Below are 18,779 nucleotides of genomic sequence, written 5' to 3' on the forward strand. Positions count from 1 at the left end.
CAAATAACCGAAGTACGTTGATAAAAAAAAACAGTTAAAATTAGTTAAGAACAATTAATGTGCAAAAAAGTATAATTTTTTTCCAAAAATGCCCTCATTAATAAGAAGAGAGAGCATGAGAGAGAACAATTAAATTATTAAAAGAAAGAGAAGTGGGAGGGAGAGAGAGTGTGAGTTGGAGATAATAAATATGGGTAAAATAGTAAATCAACACAAAAAAGTAGAGACAACTTGTAAGTGTCTCTTATATATAGGAACATGTTATAAGCATCAAATGTCTCTTATAATAAGGAACGGAGGGAGTACTATAACCTAATTTTTTTTAGGAAGAATATCATAAAAAGAAATTTGAAATATTAAATCCCACATAAAAAATTCTTCTAAAAATATGTTGTTATTTATAAATCTAATATTATTAAAACTTATTAAAGTATTGTTATCAAACCTAACTTAAAATTTACTAATTACAAGCTTATTTTTTTAAGAGATTTTCCTTTTTTTTAATATTATCTATGTGCGGGCGTAAATAATGTATTATTAGTTACTTAATATTCATTGACGTGACATCAGGAAAAAATGCACCTGTTGATAAGGTTGGATTTGGATCGGCCTATCCCACTTAGTGAGTAGTGACCAGGCAAGCAAACGAACGACCACAGCTTCCGCAATAGCTTTTGCTTTATCAAAATATTATCTCTAATTTTAATTATAAGATTGTTTAAAATCTATAAATAAATTTTTTGAACTCAACCCTTTTAAAAGCATCTTTTTGTTTTCTTGTTTTATTTTTTTGGTCTTAGCCCTTTTAAACAAAATCCCAAATAAATAATAATCAGTAATATAATAATTTCAAAATTCATTTTCATCATTCCAAAAATCATAAACAACTATAAAAGCTCTAAATAAATAATAATCATACAATTACATATATGCTAAAAGCTACAAATATAAACATTTTGTATTACACATACCTTAACCATTTTGCATTTTGAGCAATTAATACTTATAATATAAAAAAAATTAAAAAGAAAAATATTACTACCGGGCACCATCCCGTTCTGTCTCTGTCCCATTTTCCTTCCGTTCCCAATATAACCAGAACTGGGACAGGCCTATTTTAAGTACTTCCTTTCATTTTTATTATATAATATATTCTAAAAGTAATTTTTGATTTTAAACAGGAGTCTTTTATCATCATTTTCACTTAATTATATGTCTCTTGTGTTTTTTTACGCTCATTTTCTTTTATCATTCTTTTCACTTATTCTCTCTTCTAGTTTTCCTTTCCCATCCATAAATAAAAGTGTCTTAGAAAAAAGAAATTACATTTAACTAATTTTAATTAACTTTTTGAATTGCATGATTTAGTTATTTAATGCTTATATTTTGAATTGCATGGTTACAATTACAAACTAAATCTTATATTAAAAAAGAAGGCAGTAGAAGTCTATCTTATTTGCCCTCTATGCATTTATTTAAAAAAATAATCTTTGAGCAGATACAAATTATCAATGATTCTTTTTTTTTTTGGCCAACATTATTAACGACTCACTAATATTGTTATCACAAGTTAGTAAAAAAAGCAGTGTGTGTAAACATGTCACAATGTCATTGGTGATTAGTACTACTGCCTGGTAGGTACGGTTGACCAACAAGTGTCTACATAGAATGATAAGTTGTTCTGTATCACATCCTAATCATAATGTCGCATCCGTGGATAAAAGTAGAAGTGATTTTTTTATCTTTCTGATTTTTTAACAAAATTAAAGAAGGATAAAATTAAAAAACAATAAAAATGATTTATATTTATAACTAAAAATTTTCTCCGCAAGTAACTTGTGCTCAGTGCCGAAATGATAGTTCAATGAGATCAAATGCCTTGGTTGTTAGAAAATTTCCAATCTCCATACACGCTCGCTCTAAAAATTAGGTGGGACCTGATATTTCTCTTATTGCGGGTTGTAATTAGCAGTTCGTTATCATAGGCAAAGCTTCGCATAAATATTTGAGAGATGAACCATACATTCTGTGATTTGTCAGTGGAAAGGTCAAAGTAGCAGAGAGTACTTGCTAGGCGTCATATGCGCCTCTGCACAGTTTCAGAGAGCACTTTGGCAGGTGTCAGCGTTTGCCGCAGAATCACACCGGAGCTCGAGTATCAGTTTGGTCCTCTACATCCATTCGGTTGGATTCCGTCGTATTGTTGGTGAAGAGCCGAGTTGTGTTGTGGTGAAGCTATGGACATTGTAGCCGCACGGAGTCTGCAATTCCCAACATTTGTCAATATCGAGAGACTTGGGGGAAAACATGGTGATTCTCTGAAACTATCTCCGGGTTTTAGGGAGAAGAGCCTTCAAGTTTTTGTTTCAGCTAATTGGCAGTCTGGAAAACCTTTGCGCACAAGGACCCCGCTGAAGCTTGCTTGTTCGGGCAACAATTCTCCAGGTGGCTATAAACAGTAATTACTGTTCCCCCCCCCTCCAGCGATATCCTGGTCTCAAAAGTTGATTCTGGATAGCATTATGATGTTTTATCTGGGTTTTCTCTGCTTCTGTACGATAGGAACTATCTTTGTACCGAAAGTAACACCAATTTTGAACTTGCTGTTGTGCGAAAGAAATCAATGAAAGTAGAGCGGATGTACTGTCTTCTGTGATATGATTTATTTATCACTAATGACTGACTTTACTAGAGGCGCGGGCCATTTCGAGTGTTGACAGTTTATTTCCAACGTCACTTTGCAGTTTCTGCGCTAGAAGCGGGAGGTTTTCAAGGTTCTATTGATGAAGAGTTGATCCTAGAGGTAAAGCGTGACGCGTTTGTATTTTTTCAATTTTAATTGAATTCAGCCTATTCGGTCTAATAAGTTCATAATACAGTTCGGAAAAAAAAAATTGTAATCTGAGCTCAGTTTGTTGCTTGGCTAAGCAGCTATCTACCATTGTCTCACTCAAAATCAGTAAAAATTGCAGAATATCTCGCAAGAGATCGAGCAGCATCTAAATGGCCGCTGTATATATCTTGTTGGTCAGTTTCTTTGTTGAAGTCCGTGTGTTCACATGGTATACGTTGCGATAATAGTTTCTTTGGCACCCAGAATATTTTGTTTTTGACACGCAGGAATGATGGGCTCCGGGAAGACGACTGTGGGTAAAGTTTTGTCACAAGTTCTGAGCTATGACTTTTACGACTGGTTAGTACTCAGATGGAGACCACTCTTCCATCTTTAATCGCTAGAAAAATGTAGTTTTGAAGGAAACCATGGTTAGAAAAAGGAATAACACTAAGTAATGAAGTGATTCGATAGTTTATAGAATTATATTCTTCAATAAGTACCCAATCTGAGCTTCAACAGGGATTAGTGTCAACCTGTTCTGTTGATATTAAAGACTTGGCATACCATAAATTCTGGGGTATAAAATCTAAGGTTGAGACCTCAAAATCACTATGTGCATGTTAAAGTTCCTGCTGAATATTTTCTGCATTTGTTGCACTTGTGCTTCAGTGACGACCTCGTGGAGGACGAAGTTGGAGGAACTTCTGTGGCTGATATATTCGAACACTATGGGGAAGGTTTCTTTCGTGACAAGGAGGTCAGTTGAAAAAGCCTTGTTCTTTTCTCCCCCACCTCGTCTTTTTCAGGATTTTGATGCCTTCCGCCTTCCAAAAACATAGCAAAAATGGCCGAGAAAGTTACTGGTTGCCAAATCCAAGGCATTCTCATAAATGCTCTTTACGTCTCAGTAAATCATGGCCATATAGCACCATTCTTGTTGCTTGGCCTTTCTTAGGGATCCAGTGGCGCTTTCCTGCTGGAGCTCACAAGGCAAATAAGGAGTTGCCCTCATCTTAGCCATTTTTGGAACAAATGCGTACTAATTATTCAATTTCGGAATTTATATACTCATTTTAGCTGCTACAAACTAGCATAACTGGTTTAGTAAAACTAAATATCTGAGAATGATGTGTGCTAACAAGAAGCCACTGCATAATATCACAATTTGCGTTCTATTCTGCAAGAAGACAGTTGGATAAATATAAATAGGTTCATTTTTCTTTTGTGATAACTGTCAGTTTTCATGCCTTCTCTTTTGCCATTTCAGACTGGGGTATTGCGGAAGCTGTCAATGATGAATAGACTTGTTATTGCTACAGGCGGTGGTGCGGTTATAAGGCCCATCAATTGGTCCAATAATCATCACACTAATCATTAAATCTTGTCTTCAACTTTTGAAGGTATTTCTTCCTCAAATCCGTCTAACCATGTACTGATTTTGGGTTGCCAGGAAATATATGTACAAGGGGGTTAGTATTTGGTTGGATGTACCACTAGAGACATTGGCTCGGAGAATTACTGCTGTGGGAACTGAGTCCCGCCCGCTTCTACATAATGAGAGAGGAGACGAATACACACAGGTAAATTACATCTCTTCCTTAGGAACATCTTCTTTTTACATCGAATAAGCCATATTTTTTGAGAATTTAAGATGCTGAGAGAGAAAATGATTTGTCTTGATAGAAGTTACTGCCTCCAGTCCTTAATATAAGACCCTGTTTGACTTTTATTTTGGTCCTAAATATAAAACCCCAATCTATTTTGTTTGTCATATTTATACTTTTTTTTTTCAAAGTAGCCTTTTAACAATGATAGTTCTAGTCAATACACTTGACTAGCAAGGATATTTTAGGAAAGACAACACTTATTTAGGACAAATAACTAACTCAACTTATTTTCTTAATTTCCTCAAATTAGTCAACTGGCTTTTATAATTAGGACCGGAGGTAGTATATTCAAAATCACTTGCTGACTAGTACTTTGATTCTTTGGAATCAAACTGCAGACTTTGATGCGTTTGTCTTCTCTATTAGAAACCAGAGTTGAAGCATATGCTAAAGCCAATACCAGGGTCTCCTTAGAAAGTATGCCGCTGGATATTTTATTCTTTGTTATAAAATCTAATCGTTATTCTCTCCAAAATTTACCCAATGAAAATTCAATGCATGTGCCTTCTGTTGTTTTGTCTAGAAATGGCGCCGAAACTGGGCGACAGAGATGTGTTGGATCTGTCTCCAACTACCATCGCAATTGAGGTCCAAATCTCTTTCTGCCCTACCCGCCTCATCTACTCCATTTTCTTATAAGGCCCTTAGGCCAGTTAAAAGATTCCTTGTGTGGTACATTTTGCATTATTGTTTATTCTCTAATTCGCATCTTTGTACTGATCAGGCATTAATGCAGATTATGGGCTTCCTGAAAGCTACATGTGGATGATGTAATGTCAGATCAAGTCTTCGGAATAATGAATCTTGTAATAGAGTTTGTTTCGTTTTTATTGTCCTTTAAAATCTTTATCATCTCTTTTGTACTTACGTCTACTTCTATTTAAAGGCCTAAGGGTAGCACTATAAATAAAAATCATTCTCATGGTAGTATATTTCTCTATTTTATTTTTCTCCTATATGTGCATGAGACTAATAAAATGATAGCAAAGCTTTAGACTAAAAATATACCTTTAACTAACTAAATTAAAATTTTATATAAAAATAAAAGACTTAAAGTATAATTTTGCCACACATTTAAAAATATTTAAAGGGTAAGCTAATGCTTTTTTTTTGGGACCAGTAAGCTAATGCTTTCTAAATCCTGTTAAAGATGTACAACTTATTATTTTAAACTGTATAAACCATATAATTATATTATTACATCATATATATGCATCTGAAAAACCAAAATTTATCTTGCATTTTATTTTAATCAAATTGTATATGTTTTTTTTAGAGTAAAATACTCTAACCTTCCTCATATTTTGTCTTAATTATATAGACCTCTTTTCTATTTTAAAAGCATATACTTAAATCCAAACTGTTAATTTTGTCAAGAATATTTCAAAAAATATTTTTTAATTCAAATTTATATTGAAATACTTTCTATTTGCTAAATCATCCTTCACAATACTAAATTCCAAAATCTTGGTTAAAACTATATCAAAAAATTTAAGATTTTCTCCTTTACCTTAATTTTATTTTTCTATTTTTAAAAATTGTTTTTTGATTAATGTTTTTATTGTATTGGGCCAAAAAATTAAGTAATTTAGTTAATGCACACATAAATTTAAATGATTTGTATAAGTTTCCAAACTTGCAAAATTTATATTATGTGATAAGAAAATAAGCATTCAAAATATTTTCTAGCCATTTAAAAAAATCTTAAGTTTCAATATTTCATGAGGAACTAAAATTTTATAATTCTATAATATAAAATTAAAAATTTTATAACATATTAAAAATTTTGAAAATACATGTATTATAAATATTTCTTGTTGTATCAAAAATTATTTTTTTATAGATATAAATGTTTAAATAACATTTATGTTAAAGAGAGATATTTTGGTCAAAATAGAAATTTAAAAGTCAAACTTAATAGTCAACTAACGATTAGATGGATGGAAATTGAACTTTAAAAATATAAGGAAGGTTTGTATAACATACATTTTAATTTGAAAGGAAGTTTATATATATTTTCAAAATAGAAGAGAGGGTTCTGTAATTTAAGTAAAATAGAAGAGTAGTTATGTATTTTACTATATTTTTTACTATCTTCTAAATAGTTTTTTAAAGATCATTTATTAGAAATAAAAAATGTTTTCTTGGAAAATATGCAACAAAGTTGCCGGATTCCAAAGAGACATTTATTATTTATTCTAAATAAATGTGGAATAAAAACCCGATTTTGGTACTGAAGTTTTGCTAGGCAACAACCTTGTGTTGTATCTTGTCCTTTATCCAGTATATTTATATTTGACTTTTATAAAATAAAATATAAAATAATATATGAGTAAATTATTACTGAAGTTTGAAATATATGAAATATCTCGTCTATGATTTTTTTTTCAATCTATTAAATTGTGTGCCCCCACGGGAAATAATATTTGCTGGAAAAAAAACTCAGATCAAATTCTTAAATAATATTTGGTCATGTATTTTTCTTTGTTTTACATGGATTTATCATTAAATACTAATATTTTAAAAATAAGACACATGATTATATGTGATTAGAGTACTTAAGATAATAAATATAAAAAGTTTGACGTAAGTATTGCTCTATTTTTTTGCTCAAAAAAAAGTATTGCTCTATTTTGCCTACGCCGACCATGTGGACTGATGTATGATCAAGGGCTAAAAATGAATGCTCAGTTCAAGCCAATTGGGCTCGTTCGCCATAGAGCCCAATGAAGGCCTAGTGCCCATATTCTCCATGTTTCGGTTCAGCGGCTCCTGGATAACATGTTGGATGGTCTGAACATTCCTGGGGGTCCCTTCACCTTCCCAAACGTTTGCCCGGTGCATCATGAGAATTGAGAAGGGAAAAGCTGAGCTTACTCTTAAAGCCAACTTCCATCTTGTTCCCTTGCACCGAGGAAATTAATTCTTGTAGATGTATATCACCTCATATTTTTAGTATAAAACCCAATTGACTAATTTGAAAAAAATTAAGAAAGTTAGTTAAATTAGTTATTGGTAGTAAATAGATTTCTTTCCTAAAATACCCTCATTAATCATATGTGTTTGAATTACAAATTGAGAGTAACTCCTTAACATATATAACTATTGTAGGAATTAATTGAGAAAAAATGGATAAATATCAAAGATAGAATGGATTTGAGTCTTATATTTAAAATTAAATTAGAAGTTAAATTAACTCTTATAAAGAACCAAAGATAGTATAAGCACGACATAAAGAATCAAGACACATTAGCTGTTGAGAAAACAACATAACCTTAACTTATTCATCCCAAACAGCATTGTGGACTATCACACATTGTCTATATAGGATCCCACCCAAACCTCCAGGCATTCAAACTTGTCATCCACAACATTGTAGCTATTCTTAAATTTTATTTGGAATGAAGTATTGTCCCGTCTAGAATGAACTATTGAGAGGTTAAGATTGGAATTAAGATTAAAAAAACCTACTAAAAGAGTATTTGGTGTGAGAGATAGTTTGTTACTCGAGATGGGATAAACCCATATAAAATTAAGAAATACCAAAAGGGAATATGGCATTGAAAATTTCACCCTAAGATTACGATTTTTCAGAACAAGGGTTTTTTTTTTTTTTTTTTTAAGGCTGTTATGGTATTTCCGCAATTTATAATTAATTTAAAGTAAAAATTAATGCAATTATTACGTTTAAATATTACTCCATATCAAACATAATTTTAAAGGTCAATCTCACTTCCACACTCGATTCCATTACTATTTCCAAACCTTCAGAATTGAGACCCAGGCCACAAGCCAAAAACAGCCTAACAAGTCCACAAAATGCATTGTCTTTTGGAATAATCAAAGAACTCAACTGTACATATAAACTAATAAATAATACAATTAGTAAAGGACCAATCATTATCCATTTGCCCTGTTGTGTTGTGCGGGCAGCTGGCGATCATTTCATCAGTAATTAAGGTGTGTCCCTAAAGGCAGCGAAAGCATTACATGTCCAAATGGTTACCAGCAGCTTGCAAATTCGACTTCATCAGCTGAAACTCTTCCTAAACTGAATCTGCATGTTGTTGGCCAGTTTACGCAATAAGCATCAAGCTATGATGACTAATAAATAGGTTTTTGAAAACAAAAGGATAAAATAAAATTGATTTTTTATCATCATAAAAATAAGAAATTATTATTAAACTTATAACTGTGACAAACATATGCTCAGTGAGAGCTACATCATCTGCTACTTACTCTTACAAATTAACAAATAATAAGTATCAAGGCTCATGCCTATGAGGCTATGATTGAGAAAATAAAATTTAATTTAAAAGAATAAAGTAAAATGATAAGGATTTGTATGTATATCAATTTTCTATAATAAATATGCATATTTATTTAGCGCATTTTCTCACTAATTTCTCTTTTTGGATGCTTAAAATGCACAGACATACATAAAATATAGCTTAGAAACATAATTTAACTTTTTTAATTTTTTTTTAAAAATTTGGTTGACTCAAATCAATTCTGATTCACTAATAATTTTCTATTGGTTGAAGTCCTTTTCAAGTTTTATCCCTGAATAGGAGGTTCCCCCCCCCGGGTTAGAAGGGGTTTGGAAACCTTTGAATCATTTAAAAAAAGTGCTTTTATGCAAACCTGAGATTTAAAGTGCCTTGCATTAAATAGGACCAGAGATAAGTATTTTTTACTAATTTTTCTTAGAAATATAGGAATATTTTGTATCTACAAAATCATTTTATTTATTTTAATTTTCTTTCATTTAATTTTATTTTCTCTTCAAAGTTATTTCTAATATTTTTATTTAGTAGTATTTTGCAAATTTGTTTATTCCTTTTGAGTGGATCCTAATTACAATCAGCTTTCTAAAAATTAGAACAATCTTCTCTCTTATTCTTTCTCTTGGCGCAACCTCACTTATGGAAATGTAAGGAAGAAAAAAAAGAAATCAGCTACAAAACGGCATCACTTCAAGCAGCGGACGGGCAGCGGACCACACACGCGGCGGATAGAAGCCACTTCCCCTGTCAAACTGTAGCAAGTGAAAACTCACCAAAGGCGAACCGTACAATTTTATATCATAACACCTCGAACTTCAAATTTGGGAATATTACAAAAAAGTTACACTACATGCGTTCACATTGAAGACCCCAGGTTCCTTTTTAATTGCAAAAGCTGCCTCAAAAACATATAAAAATTGCATATTTCAAAAAAAGGTCAAATAAACTCGTAAAATTAAGCCGTTTAGCCAAACCCCTAACATAATCCTAATCATAACTTCACCAAATACGTCATTATAGGGACCTCATAGATTTTTAACCATTCCTTCTTTCCACGGCCATGGCATGCAGTGGGTGCTTCATTTCGCAGGACAGTTTTAGAACCTCGGAGATCTCAACGGGTCGAGTCGGGTCCTGGACCCACTTGAACCGTTGAACCAGCTTGGCCACCCACAGCGACACCGTCACGAGGCCAAGGTGTTTCCCGGGACAGACCCTTCGTCCCGCCCCGAACGGTGCCAGACGCAGATCAGAACCCCTGACGTCCACGTCAGCGCCACCTTCGTTCTCGAGAAACCTTTTCGGCGAGAACTCGAGCGGGGAATCCCACACACGGGGGTCGTGCGTGATGGCCCACATGTTCACCATCGCGGTTGTGTTGGCGGGAACCACCATCCGGTTGCTTAGGTGGACGTCCGACGTGGATAGTCGGGCCCACGACAGGAGTGGACCAGGTGGATGAACTCGCAGTGATTCCTTCACCACCGCCTGTAAGTACGGCATTCTCACCACGTGGGCATCTGTCACAATTCCTTCCTCCCCAACAATCTGGTGGATTTCACTGTAGAGCTTATCCTGCACCATCGGGTTCAAAACCAACTCTGCCATTGCCCACTCGGTCAGAAGCGCCGTCGTATCTGTTCCTCTGAATACCATTTCCTGCAAAATTTAACACCCGAGTCAATTCGGTTCAACTGAAGAAACTAACCTCTCAGCTTAACTAATGAACATATTACATACCCATAACACAGCGATCATATCATTTTCTTCAAGCTTCTCTTCTCCTTCCAAGGAAAGCAACACGTCGACGAAATCATCGTTATCGGTGGGTTTTCCAGACTTGGCGGCTCGGTGCTCTCCTATGATGGAGCCGACGAATTCTCTGACACGGGAAACGAGTTTGAAGCAACGTTCATTTATATGATGCGGGTCATAGATAGCACCAAGCCATGGAAGATAATCAGACCAGTTGAAAACCCCAAGAAGCTCAAAAACTTCTCGAACCATATCCTCGAGCTCTTTAAGTTCTTCGCTCTCAATCGATGGATCGTACCTTTTCCCGAAGACGCTGCCCATTATGTTGTTGAGAGAAGCTGCTTGGAGATGCCTTCGTAGAGACACGGTTCCAAGTTGCTTCTGTTCGTTTGCTATGTTGCGCAGCATGGCGGCGCACTCAAGCTGGCGTCCTTTTTCGTGGGCTATAATTCGCCGAGGTGCAAACAAGTGGGACGAAGCTATCCTCCTGAGAAGACGCCAGTAGCTTCCATTGGGAGCAAAGCCGATGGCTCGGCTAAACATGAGGCTCTTGGCCGACTGCTTGAGAGGGCGGTCGGCGAAGTGAGGGGAGGTCAGAATTTCGCGGGCAGTGGTTGGATCAGAAGCCACAACAACAGGAGTACTCAAGCCGAGGCTGAAGGCCATGAGCTCAGTATTACCCCGAGCCCAGGCCATGGCGGCGAGTGACCGATGAGCCAAGCCACGGCTCAAGGTAAACAAGCTGCCAAAAACAGGAAGACCCCGAGGACCAGAGATAGGAACTCGCCCTCTAGAGTTACGACCATTTTTCCAGGCGAGACCGCCAGGAGAGAAGGCCCAAGTGAGAAGGCCGGTAGCGAGAAAGGCACGAAAGTTGGAAAGCAAAGCGTAGGCGTCGCCAAAGAGAAAAGCAGGAAGGGTGAAAGTGAAACCCCACAAGTTCACGGGCTTCATAGCCGCACAAGAACCTTCCTCCATCTAAAGAGGCTTCGTGTAGAAAATAACGGCAGAGAACAAATCAGAGACAACAAAGAGAACACGAGAATGCTCTTAGAACGATGGGTGGTTGAGGGAGAAGTAGTAACTACGAATATATAGAGTTCGGGAGGTGAAAACCGCAAGGGTGAAGTACTACTAGTTTTAACAATTAAAATATTCAGCATCAAATCAGTCGTTGTCTAATATCCAGCATCAAATACATCAGCATGAAGTCCATCTGTCGTTTCCTTCTTGTTTGTGTCGAAATATTTTCTCAAATATTAATATAATAATACCTATAGATTTCGTTCGTCAAAGAATTCTATTCTTATTCTTAGTTTCTATTTTTTTCGAGTTTTTATTAAAAACTTTATAACATATAAAGTTTCTCTTGGCTACTCCACTACTTCTTATCCACTACTTCTTATACTCCACATCTTGTTTGTGTCGAAATATTTTCTCAAATATTAATATAATAATACCTATAGATTTCGTTCGTCAAAGAATTCTATTCCTTATTCTTAGTTTCTATTTTTTTCGAGTTTTTATTAGAAACTTTATAACATATAAAGTTTCTCTTGGCTACTCCACTACTTCTTATACTCCACATCTTGTTTGTGTCGAAATATTTTCTCAAATATTAATATAATAATACCTATAGATTTCGTTCGTCAAAGAATTCTATTCCTTATTCTTAGTTTCTATTTTTTTCGAGTTTTTATTAGAAACTTTATAACATATAAAGTTTCTCTTGGCTACTCCACTACTTCTTATCCACTACTTCTTATACTCCACATCTTGTTGTGTCGAAATATTTTCTCAAATATTAATATAATAATACCTATAGATTTCGTTCGTCAAGAATTCTATTCCTTATTCTTAGTTTCTATTTTTTCCGAGTTTTTATTAGAACTTTATAACATATAAAGTTTCTCTTGGCTACTCCACTACTTCTTATCCACTACTTCTTATACTCCACATTAGTGGAGTAGCCAAGAGAAACTTTATATGTTATAAAGTTTCTAATAAAAACTCGGAAAAAATAGAAACTAAGAATAAGGAATAGAATTCTTTGACGAACGAAATCTATAGGTATTATTATATTAATATTTGAGAAAATATTTCGACACAAACAAGATGTGGAGTATAAGAAGTAGTGGATAAGAAGTAGTGGAGTATAAGAAGTAGTGGAATAGCCAAGAGAAACTTTATATGTTATAAAGTTTCTAATAAAAACTCGGAAAAAATAGAAACTAAGAATAAGGAATAGAATTCTTTGACGAACAAAATCTATAGGTATTATTATATTAATATTTGAGAAAATATTTCGACACAAACAAGAAGGAAACGACAAATGGACTTCATGCTGATGTATTTGATGCTGGATATTAGACAACGACTGATTACAAAATATTTGATGCTGAATATTTTAATTGTTAAAACTACGGAGAGATTAAAAGTGTTAGATTTTGGGCTTGGGATCCGCCCTTGATGGGCCGGATTATTTGACCGGGTATAAAGAGAATGTATCAGTCAAATATCCAAGAGATATTGTGATATGTTTGACTTAGTCAAACACCCTGAATCATATCCAATCAGTTACGATATAAATCTAATTAATTTATATTAAATTAATTAATTTATATTGTGTAGATTAAATATATATTAAGTATATATATTTAGAATTAATTGTGATTGATTCTGGATTTAAATTCAAATATCATGATATTATGAGATAAGGATATATTATATATCTTATCTCAGATTTTATTTGATGTGCTCAGTGGATATTTTTATGCTACCCAAAATATCCCTGACAAAAGCTATAAATAGAGGCTTCCCCCCATCAGTTCAAATCACTCCAGTAGTAGAGCTTTCCTACTATCTCTCTCTCTCTCTCTCTTATTTTCTTTCTCGCAAAGAGGTGCTCTGCTGTGCACTTAAAAGCTTAGCCTTTTATAGTCTAGCTTAAGCGTGAGCTAAGAAGATCCGACGACCCGACCCGAGATCTGACCCGGTATGTTTTCGATCCAGTGTCTTTTTATTTCTAACATTGGCATCAGAGCCATAATGATCTTGAGGCTATCAATATATGTTATTCGTTTATTCCATTGTCGTTAATATACCAATATATATTCGGATGCCATACTCTTGTGTTTTAAACTCAAATACACACTCTGTACATATATTTGAAGCTCGAAAACATTGTCTGTAATGTCGTGGGATTAAAAAACATGATCAAAATCTTCTTTTTCAAAAGCTCCAACGTCGGCCGTTCGAATCAATTTTTGGGTCTTTAAAAATGATGTTTTTTTAAAGAAAATGAACCCATAGAATTATAGAGCACGAAAATACGAGTTCATAGACACCTAAAATGCATAAAACAGAGCTCGGAGGCGGAAGATATGGCGGTTCGAAAAAGGCAGGTTGCAACGGACTGCCAGAGCTGGGCGACCCGGCTGGAGGTCAGGGACGACTTGACCAGCCCAAAATGACTTGAAGTGAAACGCTGCATTTCGGGTCTATGGACTCGGATCCTCCCTGGAAGTCGGGTTGGTAGACCGACCCGACCAAAAAAAAAAAGAATTTTTTTTGAATTTTTTTTGGACGCACCTTGTGGGCGCGTGGGGTCCACCTAGGGATCCTTTTATCATAAAAAGCACATATATAGACTCCTTAAGACGTGAGAAATCAGATGGAATAGGTCAGGTAACGGCGAGAGGCTGAAAAGGCGATGCATGTGTGGCACGCGCCAGTCCCGAGAGTGGGCGAACCTCCCCCTTATTTATTTTTTAAAAAAAATTTGGGACTGCCTATTAGGGCGCGTGAGGGCCTATTTTTGGGCCCTGTTTGACCTGAAATATTTCCAAAAATCATGAACTATAAATTGATATATTATGTGCCTATTTTTTATGACTTTTTGGGTACGAAAAATAGCAAATAAATGTTTTGAATATTTATTTTTATATTTTTCTTAACTCCTTCTTTTTGGGTTTAGGAAATGGCCAACTCAAACTCAAATTCTAACCACTCTTTTGAAAAATATCCAACTTATTCTCCTCTTTTTGATGCTCCGAAATCTTCAAATTATTATGCTGAAGAAAGTACAAATAAAAGAAAAGCGCCTCAATCACAAGTAAACTCTAATGTACCTGAGGGGAGTAGTGGTAAAAGGAAATGTGTTCCTGACCAACAAGAGGAAGAAGTCTGCAGACCCAAAGACATAAATTTAATAGAACAAATAGCAGAAAAGTATGCTGATGAATACGAGCATCAAAAGTGCCTATTTTCAAAATTGAGTTATTATGCTAAACAAATTGTCAATGAGCAAGACGCACTTTTTTTCTCAAACATTGCAATCCAATACAGAGAGGAACTAGCAAGGAGGGGACACATTTTTAGTGAAAGATTTTTTAAACAAAGTCTTTGTAGATGCTGGAAAGATGTTAGAGAGAGTTTGAGAGAACCCATGATAAAATATATCATGAACGAATGAGTTTTTGTTCACATTTATTTTTCCTTTTTCATTTTATGTTTACTCTTGAGACTTTATTTTTGGATTATCAAAATTTCTTTAAACATTTATGCTTTGATAAATAAAGTTTTTTATTATTTTAAATGCTTTATATGAGTGGGAGTTTTCATGAGGAAAACTCAAATTGGGGATATGTTCAAGGAAAGTCAAAGATAAGAAAGGTAAGAAACTAACCAGGAGTAATGGGATGGGAGCCAACCTAGTTGTCTCCTGATCATGAAAGTGGTGAGACTCTTACCCGGACGACCTATGACCTACTTGAATAACGTGTATGTTGCATACCGTACTAAAATGCATTGTTGTCTATATGATAGCACAATGTCTCAAAGAGGAATCAAGGCTGAATGACAAGTTGAACGGAGATAATTACAGCATGTATAGGATCGTAAGATAGGACCTTGTGACAAGTTGAACGGAGATAATTACAGCATGTGGCATCGTAAGATATCATATGTCCTTGAAGAACAAGAAGTCACTGATGTGTTGACTACTTTTCTTCCAGAGCCTGAGGCGAATGCATCGCGAAGGGACTAGGACGGCTACGCGGCCTGGAAAAGAAGGGACACTATCACCAGAATTACTATGCTTAGTGCCATGACTGACGATGTGTTGGTGCAATTCGAAACACACCCTTCCGCCTCTGCCATGTGGGCAGCGCTGAAATCCGAATTTGACAGTACCTCTACTGCAAGGCTTAGGAGACTCACCGTCAAAATTGATAATTTCAAGTTGGGTCCTAACACTCCCATAAGGCATCACCTAAGGGTAATGCAGAACTTAATCAGGGAGCTTAAGGAAGCCGGAGGCGCCTTATTTGAAGAGCAACATATTCAAGCTATTATGAGATCTCTCCCAGCAAGTTGGGACACCATGAAGCACACCATTACTCACAACGAGAGTATTAAAAACCTTTGCTGATGTAGCTTGCCACCTCCAACTAGAGGATGATCGAATGGAAAATGTGAAATCTATCAGTGAAGCATATTTAACTGAAGGAAAGGGAGGAGCAGCCTCCCAAAACTAGTCCAAGAGAAGCAAAGGCTCTCAAAATAAGAAAGACGGCCCTAAAGTAAAGAAGGGAAAGAATTCCTTCAAGAAAGGCAAGAAACCTGCAAAGAAGCGGAACATAGCAACCATCAAATGTTATGCATGCCAACAAAAGGGGCATTATGCCAAGGACTGCCCTGAGCAGAAAAAGGTATTGGATTCAGATTCGATACATTTCTCTTATGTTTCTAGCACTGCATTTATTGCTGAAACTAATCCTGTTTGGGTTATAGACTCAGGGGCCACAGACCACGTGAGCAAGGATTGTGGTAACTTCACAGAATTTCGTCGGTTACCAGCAAGAAGCAGATGGCTTTATGTTGGGAACAACGCGAGAGTAGAAGTCAAAGGGATCAGTACTTGTGAGCTGACCCCGCATGGAGGAAGGACCCTAGTCCTGCAAAATGTCCTCTACGCTCTGAAAATCTGACGAAATCTTGTGTCTGTTATTTCCTTAGTTAAATTTCATTTCAATGTCTTTTTTCATGATTTCACAGTAGACATTTCGTATGGGACCAACTTTTCAGTTTCTGGTTATGTTTAGGATAGTTTCTTTGTTTTAGAAAATTTCAATGATAATTTTTCTAGTTCTTGCTATGCACTTTCTTCCGATGTCAATTACGATATATGGCACACTAGATTAGGATATATTGGTCAAGAACGCATGACCAAACTGGCAAAAGAAGGTTCTAGGAAACGTGTCCAAAAAGAAAATGTCTCTGTGTGAACATTGCCTTGCTGGCAAGAGCACAAGGAAACCTTTCGGAAAGGCAACCAGGGCTAACCATCCTCTTGAACTAGTACACTCTGATATTTGTGGACCAATGAGTGTTAGGGCACGTCACGGAGCATGGTATTTTATTACCTTCATCGATGATTCTTCCCGATATGGCTATACTTACCTGATTTCTCACAAATTTGAGGCATTAGAGTGCTTTAGAAAATATTTCAATCTAGTGGAAAATCAGCTAGGTTCAAGAATCAAAGCCTTAAGAACTGACCGAGGTCGAGAATACCTCTCTGATCAGTTCAAGAAGCTATGTGAAGAAAGGGGTATTGTTAGGCAATTAACAATCCCTGGCACTCTTCAACAAAACGGAGTTGCTGAAAGGAGAAATAGAACTCTCCTCGATATGGTTAGATCAATGATAGCACAAGCTGAGCTTCCAACCTCATATTGGGGAGATGCTCTTTTAACTGTCACATTCATACTTAACCGAGTGCCTTCTAAATCAGTCACTACAACCCCTTATGAATCATAGACAAACCGCAAACCGGATCTAAGCATCCTAAGACCATGGAGGTCAGTGGCCTACATTCGTGATTCTTCCCATAAGTATGACAAACTAGAATCGAGGGGCAAAAAGTGTATCTTCATAAGATACTCTGAGAACTCTAAAGGGTATGTCTTCATTGGTGAAAATGATGACGGCTCAGTGACTGAGATAGAGTCAAGGGACGCAACATTCATAGAAACCGAATATCCTAGCAGAGGGAGTATTGATCGAACAAGCCTTCTTTATGAGGATGATGGCAATGAGGTACAACAAAGTGTTCCTCAGTCTGCTGATCTGAGTAGGAGGGTTGAACCATTTTCACAACAAGGTTTAACCCAGTCACAGGAAGAAAGTCCTACAGCAACCCCACTTAGGAGAAGTAACAGAGACAAAACTCCTAGGAAACGCTTCTTAATTGAAGGAGCAACCTTCATCGTTAGTCCAAAACACGATGAAGAAGACCCCGTAAGTGTTAAAGAAGCATTAACAGGACCTGCTAAGGAAAAATGGCAGAAGGCCTTACAAGAGGAAATGGATTCCATGGAATCCAACCAAGTATGGGAATTAGTTGATCTACCACCTGGCCGAAAGGCAATTGGGAGCAAGTGGGTTCTCAAGTACAAACGTAAGGCTGATGGATCAATTGAAAGCATTGTCACAAAAGGCATACATAGCAAAGATTCTTGAGCGTTTTAATATGAGAGACTGCAAGCCTATGGATACCCCTGTGGTTAAGGGACATAACCTAAGCGAGGAAATGCGCCCTACAAAACAATGCGATATAGAACGCATGAAAAGAGTCCTATACTCAAGTGCTGTTGGCAGCCTAATGTACGTCATGTTGTGTACCAGGCCAGACATATGCTTTGCAGTCGGACTTGTGAGCCGATTCCAATCCAATCCAGGAGTCAAACACTGGGAAGCTGCAAAGAGAATTATGAGATATCTAAAAGGAACCATGGACTATGAGCTATGCTATCAAGGAAATGGCCTTCGTGCGGAGGGTTATTCCAATGCTGATTGGGCAGGAGACCTGGATGAGCGACACTCGACGTCAGGCTATGCTTTCCTACTGAATAACGGAGCAATCTCCTGGAGTAGTAAGAAACAAACGTGTGTGTCTCTTTCATCCATGGAAGCAGAATACGTAGCTTGTTCTGCAGCTGTCCAAGAAGCTGTGTGGCTCAAAAGATTCTTAGTACGATTGGGAATCCATGGTGGGAGTGAGGGACCAACTCTGATTCACTGCGACAGCCAAGCAGTAATAGCCTATGCAAAGGACCCTAAGTACCACAATCGTACTAAGCATATAGACATAAAATCACTTTGTAAGGGATATGATCGCTAAGAAACAAGTGACAGTTCAATACTTGTCCACTCATAAGATGTTGGCAGATC

At 36.1% G+C, this 18,779-nt stretch overlaps 2 protein-coding genes across 2 annotated transcripts; one reads left to right on the top strand and one right to left on the bottom strand.

The window, feature by feature from the left end:
- The first annotated feature begins 1,929 nt into the window (after window positions 1–1,929).
- Window positions 1,930–5,448, top strand: LOC114714538 (shikimate kinase, chloroplastic-like). Its single transcript, XM_028899282.1, has 10 exons — window positions 1,930–2,445; window positions 2,745–2,803; window positions 2,973–3,027; window positions 3,121–3,193; window positions 3,506–3,593; window positions 4,104–4,186; window positions 4,287–4,416; window positions 4,842–4,920; window positions 5,027–5,091; window positions 5,228–5,448. The coding sequence occupies exons 1-10, from the start codon at window positions 2,238–2,240 to the stop codon at window positions 5,270–5,272; spliced, it is 885 nt and encodes a 294-aa protein (XP_028755115.1). The 5' UTR covers window positions 1,930–2,237; the 3' UTR covers window positions 5,273–5,448.
- Window positions 5,449–9,780: 4,332 nt separating this feature from the next.
- On the bottom strand, window positions 9,781–11,522 carry LOC114714513 (cytochrome P450 78A7-like). Its single transcript, XM_028899254.1, has 2 exons — window positions 10,530–11,522; window positions 9,781–10,448 (listed from the first exon to the last, which is right to left on the bottom strand). Exons 1-2 carry the CDS (start codon window positions 11,520–11,522, stop codon window positions 9,825–9,827), a joined length of 1,617 nt encoding a protein of 538 aa, XP_028755087.1. The 3' UTR covers window positions 9,781–9,824.
- Window positions 11,523–18,779: the final 7,257 nt, after the last annotated feature.

This window comes from Neltuma alba, unplaced genomic scaffold (assembly GCF_004799145.2).
Source record: "Neltuma alba isolate B1F8T4 unplaced genomic scaffold, ASM479914v2 tig00011509_pilon, whole genome shotgun sequence".
In the NCBI taxonomy this organism is placed as follows: Eukaryota; Viridiplantae; Streptophyta; class Magnoliopsida; order Fabales; family Fabaceae; genus Neltuma; species Neltuma alba.

Excerpts from the sequence above, each read along its gene's own strand:
- LOC114714538 (XM_028899282.1), top strand. The coding sequence starts at position 2,238 with ATGGACATTGTAGCCGCACGGAGTCTGCAATTCCCAACATTTGTCAAT. Across the intron at positions 3,194-3,505 it reads AGCTATGACTTTTACGACTG|TGACGACCTCGTGGAGGACG; the intron begins GTTAGTACTCAG and ends CTTGTGCTTCAG. Across the intron at positions 5,092-5,227 it reads CAACTACCATCGCAATTGAG|GCATTAATGCAGATTATGGG; the intron begins GTCCAAATCTCT and ends TGTACTGATCAG.
- LOC114714513 (XM_028899254.1), bottom strand. The coding sequence starts at position 11,522 with ATGGAGGAAGGTTCTTGTGCGGCTATGAAGCCCGTGAACTTGTGGGGT. Across the intron at positions 10,449-10,529 it reads ATATGATCGCTGTGTTATGG|GAAATGGTATTCAGAGGAAC; the intron begins GTATGTAATATG and ends TAAATTTTGCAG.